At 35.0% G+C, this 10,201-nt stretch overlaps 1 protein-coding gene across 1 annotated transcript; it reads left to right on the plus strand.

The window, feature by feature from the left end:
* The first annotated feature begins 8,211 nt into the window (after positions 1 to 8,211).
* On the plus strand, positions 8,212 to 9,153 carry LOC123641216 (olfactory receptor 6M1-like). The gene has a single exon (XM_045555758.1). The coding sequence runs from the start codon at positions 8,212 to 8,214 to the stop codon at positions 9,151 to 9,153; it is 942 nt and encodes a 313-aa protein (XP_045411714.1).
* The last annotated feature ends 1,048 nt before the right edge of the window (positions 9,154 to 10,201 follow it).

The raw sequence follows: 10,201 nt of genomic DNA on the forward strand, positions 1-10,201 counted from the left end.
CTCCCTCTTGATTTGTTCTAAATCAAATTGACTGAAAGAATAAATAACCAGTCAGAAATAATGGCTTCAATCTCTCAATTTGCAATTTTTTACTTTTTTGGTCAACAGCATTATTTTTACAAAAGTAATTCAAGCTGAGAGAAGAGCATTATTACACTCATTATATTTTGTCTTAGTTCACTTAGGGTAATAGGGGAAATAATATGGTAATTATTGGAATCCTAAATTAGTGAGAAACAGTCCACCCTATTGTTTATCATTCTGTATTTTACATTTTGTCTAAAATATTACTTTAACTCTTGGCTCAGTAATATTCTGTACTACTGACACCATCAGAAAGCCATCAACCAGGTTCAGTGTAATTACCTTCCAGATAGAATGTTCATCTTCCACCCTCGAACTATCTGTAAATCATGTTGCTTATTTGGCATCCTCTGATAACTGATCAGAAGGAGGGTTCTATTTAGTTCTGGAGTTAGATAACTCATCAGGGCTATCCAAAGTAAGGCTTGAAGCAAGAGAAAGCACCTGTTCATATATTCAACAGCTACCCACAGTGGTCCCCCACATTGCATATTTTTGTAACATATCATTTCTATTTGATTAAGTAACCTCCTTGGGCATTTACATCTCTATTGGAATATTGTTCCTATAAAAACCATGAGTTCTCAAAATAATTTTAGATGTTTCTGTAATAGAAGTTTCAATTAAAGCCAATACATAATTTTAACTGATGATCAACAACTATCTATCAAAGAGAGTATACCTGAAGGCAGCCTCACATAATTCAAGTCCAACATTGAAGCCATTATCTCTAGGTGACAGCCATAGGCCTTTGTAAAGTTTTGGTCTGCTTAAGCGTATACTGCTGATGTTTCTAATATTGTTTGAGCAAAAGGGTTGCAGAGGGCCAAAGGAGGAACCAAGTGGCTCTGTGAAGCAACAATACAAAATGCTATTATTAATAATTACAGCCCCAGTCAAATTCAGTTTTCTTCCTGCTCATTTTGTTAACAGAGACTAACAAAATTCTCAGATGTAGTGCAATTTCCCCAGAAACCAAACAACCCTTCAATCTTTTTGCCTCTTGTGTTGACATTGGAGCTGTCAGAAACAATCACTTATTTCATAGTTTCTTGAAGAATATCTCTAGTGGCTCTGGCCCAGGCAATTCTCAGAATTTTATTGCCTTACTGGGTTCTATACTTCAGCCAAGTTAGTCAGCCACTCCATAGTCATATGATTAACCACCATTTGTAATTCAGTCTTCATTTTATCTTCACATTGAGATTTCAACCTTATATCATCACTATAATGAAATAACAATGCTTTTAAGTGGAATCATAGCTAAGAAAATTTTCAGAAAATGAAAAGACAGGTCACATCTTTGGAGAAAACATTTGCAAAACGTGTCTGATAAACAGGTTGCATCTGAAATATATTTTGAAACATTTGCAACTCAATAAGAAAACATAATCTGATGCAATTTTTAAGTTGGTCAAAATGTTTTAAAAGACACTTCAACAATGATGATGTACAAATACAAAATAAATGCATGAAAAGATCAGCAATGCCATTTGTCATTAAAAAATTCAAAGTGAATATAAAATTAGATGATTCCACTATACATGTACTAAAATGACCAAAATTAAAAACACTACAACACCAAGTGTTGGCAAGAATGTGGAACTAGAGGACTCTCATACATTGGTGGTAGGAATGAAAAAGGTACAAAGACTTCAGAACACACTTTAACAATTTATTATACAGCTAAATATACACTTACCATACAACATACTAATTCTACTCCTAGGAATGTATCCAAGAGAAAGAAAAACAAATATTCATCCAAAAACATAAATCCAAGTGCTCTTAAAAGCTTTATTGATGATAGCCAAAACTTAAAACAACTCAAGTGTCCATCATCTTGTGAATAGATAAACTGTGGTGTATCTATACAATCTATACAATTCATAACTCTCAGTATACCAAGGAGGAAACTACTAATACCTGAAACACTTGGATTAATCTCAAAGCATCATATTAAGGGAAAGAAATCACTCACAAAACACTACATGTTATAGGATTCCACTTATATAAAATTATAGAAAATTCAAAATTACTGTAACAGGAAGCATACCTATGGTTTGTACGGGATGAGGTGGAGAAAGAAAAGCATTTACTACAAAGGGGCACAAGGAAACTTCAAGGTATGGAAATATGTAAGACGTTGTGATGATGGTGGTGGTTATATCATTAAAGGCACTTTTCAAAATTCAACAAATTATATGTTTAAAATTGCCTATTGTATATAAATGAAACCTGAATAAAATGGATTTTAAAATATATACATAGACATACACATATATGTAAATAATCTCGGTTCAAAGAGCAGCTTATACCTTAGTTTAAGATCCATTTATGATAAACTCATGGCCAATATCATACTGAATGGGGAAAAATTAAAACCATTCCCACTTAGAACTGGAACCAGACAAGGTTGCTCACTATCTCCACTTCTATTCAACATAGTGAATAATTCCCCTCAACAAGAGGGGAATTAAGGACATCCAAATGGGGGCAGATGAGATCAAACTCTCACTCTTTGCCAAAGATATGATATTATATCTAGAAAACCCCAAGGATTCAACCAAGAGACTCCTGGAATTGATAAATGAATTCAGTAAAGTCTCAGGATACAAAATCAATACACACAAATCAGAGGCCTTCATATACGCCAATAACAGTCAAACTGAAATTCAAATGAAAAACGCAATACCTTTTACAATAGCCTCAAAGAAAATTAAATATCTAGGAATATATTTAACAAAAGATGTGAGAGACATATACAGAGAAAACTACAAAACACTAAGAAAAGAAATTGTAGAAGATGTAAACAGATGGAAATATCTACCTTGCTCATGGATTGGTAGAATCAACATTGTTAAAATGTCTATACTAGTTAAAGTGATCTACAGAATTAATGCAATCCCTGTCAAAGTACCATCATCATTCTTTACGGATCTAGAAAAAATAATTCTACACTTTGTATGGAACCAGAGAAGACCATGTCGTATAGCCAAAGCAATCTTAAGTAAAAAGAACAAACTTGGAGGTATGGGTCTACCAGACTTCTGTTTTTTTTTTTTAAGTTTTCCAAGTTTCTGTTTCCCTGAGGCTTTGAAACAAGTCTCTCAAGTTTTCTTTAAACAAAATAGAGCACCCAAGAGATTCTTACAGAAGACCTTAGCTTTTTAACTGTGATTAGTTACTTCAACTCTAACATTCTTTGATTACAATAATAATTAACTTTTTTATGCAATAGTCCCAAGAGCCATTCTAAACCAAATCTCTAACGGTTAACAAAAACACATTCTTAAAGATTACAATTGCAATCACTTTGATTTAGGCAAGGTCATATTATTTTCAGGAGAAAGCAAATAAGGTGGATACATCTACAGTCAATTCACAACAAGGCTGGTGAATAAACAGGACTGTCTAAACAAAATCGTGAAGCTTTAAAGAGATATTTCAGTGAATACAAATACAAATTTTTGTAGCAATCAGGACTATTAAAGTAAAATGAGATTCTTCAGGAATGGGGAGTTTAACATCACTGGAAAACACCTTGTTGAAGATGTTGCAGACCTTTTTAGAATCAGGTTGGCTCTTAAACCTTTTAAGTTCTTTTCTAACCTGACATTCTACGGTTTTTAAAAATTCCAATTTTCTGGTTGAATCCACTAAATAAATAGAAATTGAATGAATAGAGTGGAAATCACATTCGTACAAGTGAAAAGAAAATCTGAGAGTTGAGAAGTTACCGGGGATCTAAAATAAAAGGCAGAGGGCCTACGCTTAATTCAGTTGTATCTTAGTTCTTGATTCATCACCAAACCTAACCATCCTGCCCCTCTTGACAAAAATGTCATCCAGAATGTATATTGCTTGAAACTCAGAGCAGTGTTCTGAGATTAAGACATACTGGAAGTGTTGAGGCTTAAATGATAGTATAATACTGGGATTTATTCTAAGTCAAGACTTAGACTTCTTCAGTGGGACAAAGAAAGAAAAAGAACCGAAAAAAGTAATCAGGGATTCCAAAAAGACAGTTTTTTAATCAGTGGAAGGAAGAGTATTTAAGCAAAAATTGAATAACCATGGGGTGTAGTTTTGAAAGGAGATTAAGTGTGATATGGGAAAGAGTCTTGGATAAGACAGATTTATATAGAACTCAAAATTGGAGTAATAAAAACTTTTCAAGAATAGTGGATGGTATGCAGCAGGAAAAAAATACTCCAAGTTCAACTTTCATAACATATGTGAATGAAGAAAATACCAATTTGTTCTACAATCAGTGTGATGTAAGTATTTTTTTTTAGGAAATGGTCTATATTATATGTTAAACAGTCTGAGTCTTACCTAAATTTGTTTACATGTGTATTTTATAAATTAAAGTGTAATTACTGATCTGTCAAAAATTTTAGTGAGCGCAGATGTCAAATGTTATAGCTTTAAGTATGTAATTAAATGCTTTTAATATACTTCAGTGATAATTAAATTTTTTTGCATTTTCCTGATAGCAGCAAAGATCTGAAATTATCTCCAACCCTAAATGCCACCACATCTTATTCCATTTCTATTAACCCTTCTTCAACACGATGTTCTTAACAAACATTTATTGAATACCAACTAGGTATTAATCACTTTGGTGGCACTGTCATAGGACCCTGAGTCTGGCCTCATGACTGTCCCTACCATAGAGATGAGAAAGATAAGACTCAGGATGCTTAAGGCCCTTATTAAAAGATCACAAAGCTACAAGTGACCAAACAAATAATTCAACACAGGTTCTCTGATTCTAAACCCTGTGATACTTTGTCCATTATGCCACATTTTCCTAATTCTTGAATCTTGAACTGTGCAATTTATCCAATTTCCTAAGGATTCACAGAAATGCTAATGAGAAAAAAAAATGCCCCCAAAAATGAAAGCCTTAATTTGGCAAGGTGACAATTAAACTGTTACACATAGATTGTTGTAGTCCAGAGGGCCAAGGGCCTTTCTTCCTAGACATGATGAAGCCCTGAGATCATCTAAAAAAGGGCAGTTGTTTTTGTTTTTGTTTTTGTTTTTTCATTCTCATGAGGTTAAGAGACTCCACTAGGGACAGTAATGTTACATCTTTAGTCCTCAGAGGACTATATTTGACCCAAAGTACAGCAAAATAAAAGCTCTCAATATTATTTTTCCCCATCCTGATAAAATTTTTAACACAAACATGGCAAATAGCAACTCTATGTGTTTTTGACTATCCCAGATTTTGATGTTAAACAATGGCATAATGCTTCTGAAGATCCCAAATTGTCCAACTCCTACAATACCATAGGGGAATCAAGCTCCTACCATGGCCCTAAAAGACTCTAGAAGCAAGAAGAAAATACAGGACATTAACAATGTTGCAAAGCAACTAACTAGACAGATGGAAGGAACAATGGGACAGAAGATAGGCAGCTGCATGAGGATCCACATTATTCTGCCATAAGACACCTGTTCATCTCCAGTGTTACCAGTGATGAAGGGAGGAAGGGGGAAATGCATGGAATTCTAAAGTGTTTCTACTTGTCCACATAGTGTGCTCTATTCTATTTTCATGTTAGACCTCAATAACATTATTACTTGTCTAATCAGACATAATAATACCCTTGTGCAGTAGTAAATAGTTTGGAAGTTTATTATCTGGGCACAGGAGCAGTAGGGAAGGGAGAGAATATTAGAATATTTGTAGAAAAAAAGAGTTCCTACTGGTATAAACACCCTGTTTCAGTAGACATGACTCTTTGAAATTCTTTGATAATTTAAAAGATGATTAAACAGCCTACCTTATAATAATCTGAAAAATTATGGAAGAAATAAAATAATGCACCTTGCTATTGTAAATGTCTCTCTTTTATCCTAGATGTTCCCTTTCTTGTTACCCTCCCATCTCTAAACCATGAAAGATCTGCTCTATTAGACATTTTGGTGTTTGAGTCCCTTCCCAAGCCCAGCATTAATATTGCAGCAATCAGCTTTCCAAAACTACATAGATCCCAAATAACAACAAGAAAAAGTAAAACATACCAAAAAAGTGCAGGTTACAGCTGAAACCCTATGTTGAATGAAGACACTCTCACAATTCGGATTTATTTTTTTAGAAAATAAATGAGCACCTTTTGTGCTCAAATAATGGGGAATTAAAAGATAGAATTTTTGACCTCAAAAAAAAAAAAAAAACAAAAACAAAAGAAATTTTTAGACTGAGAAGAAATATGGAGATGATCAATATTCTTCTTTTATAGATGTAGAAACCAGGATCAAGGATGTCAAGGAAGTAAAAAGAGCCCGGTTGCTAAGTTTAACAGCAAGTCAAGTTACTCCACTCCAATCACATTTGAAAGTTACTCTTAGATGAACAAACACCGCTATGCATTTGTAAAGGGGTTGACTTACCAACAACCAGAAATGTTAAATAATTCTAAGAAACCAGTATTTCCTTGTCTACAACAGAGAAGATGAAGACAAAAGCCCTGTTATTAAAATAATTAGGATACCTTGATTCATGAAATGAATGAGTGGTAAATAGAAATAAAGAGGCAACTAACAGGAACCAGAAAAAGTCATAGCTAAATCTTCAGATGAAAAATTTGTTTAGAAAAAAAGTCTTAGCAGTGAGACTTATCACAGTCAAGGTCATAGCATTTCTTTTACTTATTTATTTAACCATCTCCCTTAACTATATTATAGCTGCGTAGGGGAAGTTTTCTGTTGTGGATGTTGTTTTGTTTTTGCTTTGTATTTTTTATTTTCCATTGATATAGCTCCATCACTGAAACTTTGGATGATGCAGGCCATATGCTAAAAAACTACTGGTTGACCAAAGAAATGAATAAATTAAAAATAATAATAAAAATAAACTAACTGCTGGTGCTCACTTTTCCCAGATAGAGAGGCTCAGGAAAATGACCTCCTTTGAATGGGAACTGGGTGGGCTCCAAGGCAAGAAATTGCCTAGTTCCTGGTTCATACATTTGCCATTTTAACTGAAACTAAAGGAAGTCACAGAATAATACACAAAAGGACACTGCTTCAATTGAAATATATAGACATGCAATAGAAGATGGTCAGCAAAGTTGAGCAGTATTCAGAGATTAGGCTGAGTGTTTCTAACACATGTATTGGCATCCAAGTTTTTGCACTGATGTTAATAACCTTGTCTTCAAACGGCTCAAAAGAATGCAAAGTACAAGAAAACTATTTGAGAGAACTTGTAAGACTCAGTTGGGGAATGAGAGGGGAAAGTTTTGTTATTATCCTGGATGCTGCCACAGATGGAACATGTAAAGGAACAACAACAAAAACAAAACAAATCCACTAATCATTTTCCCATAAAGACTTTTTCAAACTATATGAAATAAGTTATGCAAATTATTAATCATATATCATGGACCTACTTGTTCTGTAATAGTATAGACATCAAAACTTTTATATCATTATATAAAGTAAAAATGAAGAAAACTATATCAACTTTAGGGAAACATTGTTATTTCATCAAAATAATGTGTGTCCAATTGCATACTATATTAATACTCAACACGTAGCAAGAATAACAAAAATGAGTAGAAACAAATATAGGTTCTCTTTCATGTGATTGTCCTGGCCACTTTTCATAGTTCCTGGTCTTTGATTTAGAAGTTACCTTCAAAGTTGAAATAACTTTGAGAAAAGTAACTCAAGTTTTATTAATTTTCTCTTTCTCCATTTTCCTAATGTATTCTCAGTTAAGTTTGTCTTTCTTCTTAGGCACAGAACTTAGCTGGGGAAGCAGTAGGTCAGGAAGAGCAGAAGAGACAGGAAGGAGCATTACATAAAAGAGATTAAATCATAAAGACTAGAACTTGGAGGGACCATGGACACAATTTCGTTGAACCAAAAACTTTAAATATAAGAATAGTGAAGTTGGAAGAAGTAATATCATTTACCCAAGGTAAATTTTTCAGGGTTAGAGGAAGATTGTGAACAGATCACTCTTGACTCCTCACACAAAGCTTCTTCTATTTCACTCTTATGATAGATATTAGGAGTTGGAAACTTCCTTAAGCTGACTTTCATCTCTATATTTTGTTATTTTTTCAGACATTTGCTGCCCACTAAGCATTGCCAGCAATGGACATGCAAAATCAGACCATGGTGACTGAATTTACCTTGACTGCCTTTCCTGTTCTTCAGAAGCTTCAGGTTGCCCTTTTTGTGGTCCTCTTGTTTACTTACATGCTGACTCTAGCAGGAAATGTTGTCATCATTTCCCTAATATGGGCTGATAATCGCCTCCAAACCCCAATGTACTTCTTCCTCAGTAATTTGTCATTTTTGGACATTTTTTACACTACTTCAGTTACTCCAAAGCTGTTAGCTTGTCTCCTAGAGGAAAGAAAGACCATATCCTTTGCTGGCTGCATGACCCAAATATACTTCTTTTTTTTCTTTGGGACAGTGGAGTTTATCCTCTTGGCAGTGATGTCCTTTGACCGCTACGTGGCCATCTGTAACCCTCTGTGCTACACTATCATCATGAACAGCAGAGTCTGCCTTCTGCTGGTCCTGGGCTGCTGGGTGGGAGCCTTCCTGTCTGTGCTGTGCCCAATTATTGTGGTGTCCAGATTGCCTTTCTGTTATAAGGAAATTAGTCACTTCTTCTGTGACATTGCTCCTCTGCTACAGGCAGCCTGTACAGACACTTATTTCATCCAGATGATAAACTTCCTCTTATCTTCTCTCATCCTTCTGACCTCACTGGTGCTCACCATTGTGTCCTACGCCTACATCATTTCTACCATCTTGCGCATCCCCTCAGCTCAAGGACGTCAGAAGGCCTTTTCCACCTGTGCTGCTCACATCACCATCGTTTCCACTGCCTACGGGAGCAACATCTTCATGTATGTGAGGCCCAGCCAGAGTCACTCACTGGAATTTGACAAGGTGACAGCTGTCCTCACCACAGTGGTGACCCCTCTTCTGAATCCCTTCATTTATAGTTTAAGAAATGAAAAGGTAAAGGAAGTCTTGAGGGAAGCAATCAACAAAATTATGTCCTTATTGCACAGGAGAACTTGAAACTTCAACAAAGTTTGTTTGCTTAGAATGGGTATTTTCAACTCTTTGACTCAGGGTGGAGAAAGACATGTTTCAAGATCAGAAAATCAAAGATCTACAGGAAAGTATGAATAGGCTTAGTGCCACCTCAGAGACAAAGTATCGTAGTCAAGGTTCGGAGGAGATAATTCAGACGTAGAAAAAAATAACACTTTCTGAACTCTATTATTGGACCACCATGCACACACACAATGTCATTAAGGACAGTGAACTGAAGTAAGAAAATCTGAATTTTAAGCCTGGATTTATCACTTTTTTATCAGGCAACACTTAGCCTATCTGAACTTTAGTTTTTAAAGGGGGAAAGTTTTTGTACTTTTTGTTGTTGTTGTTGTTGTAGGCTTAATTAAGACAGTTTAAGAAATGGAGCCATGTACAATTAAAGGCAAACACTCTTGAAGTCATGAATTTGAAAACATAAACTGAGGGAAGTGTCCAGAGAAAACTGAATAGCACATTCTCTTAATGGTCACATTCCCACTCCTGTATTGGAGAAAATATGTGGCAAACTTATAAAGTGTTGATACATATTTTAAAATTCCAAAAGTAATATAGGATTTTATTTCCAATAGGCAGCCTGAAAGAATTGCACCTTTGGGAACAAATCAGCCCTATAAACAAAAAAGGCTGAAATTAGACAACTATCAGGGGAGGACTCTTAAATCTTGGTTAATTAAAAATGGCATGAAAAAGCAGAGATTGACGGCATATCTACTAAAATTTGAATGGTTCATTGTAAGTGGTCCCAATGCTCCACCAACTCCTCAAACTATAATAGGATTTGCTCAATTTATGCTAGCTTTGATATGCTTTTAAAAACTGAACATAAAAAAGAGAAATCTATAATATGTGCAGATAAAGTGCTGATCAAAATGGTGTGAGGTAAAGGTGAGGATTATGAATGTGAATGATGAGAGGGCCAGGGTCTCCTGGCACGAAGTACAGCAGGAGAACAGAGCCAGTCTGCGTGGGCATAGGTAAACTGGCCTGGGGGTGGTAAAGAAAGTTT

The sequence above is a fragment of the Lemur catta genome, chromosome 7, assembly GCF_020740605.2.
Source record: "Lemur catta isolate mLemCat1 chromosome 7, mLemCat1.pri, whole genome shotgun sequence".
In the NCBI taxonomy this organism is placed as follows: domain Eukaryota; kingdom Metazoa; phylum Chordata; class Mammalia; order Primates; family Lemuridae; genus Lemur; species Lemur catta.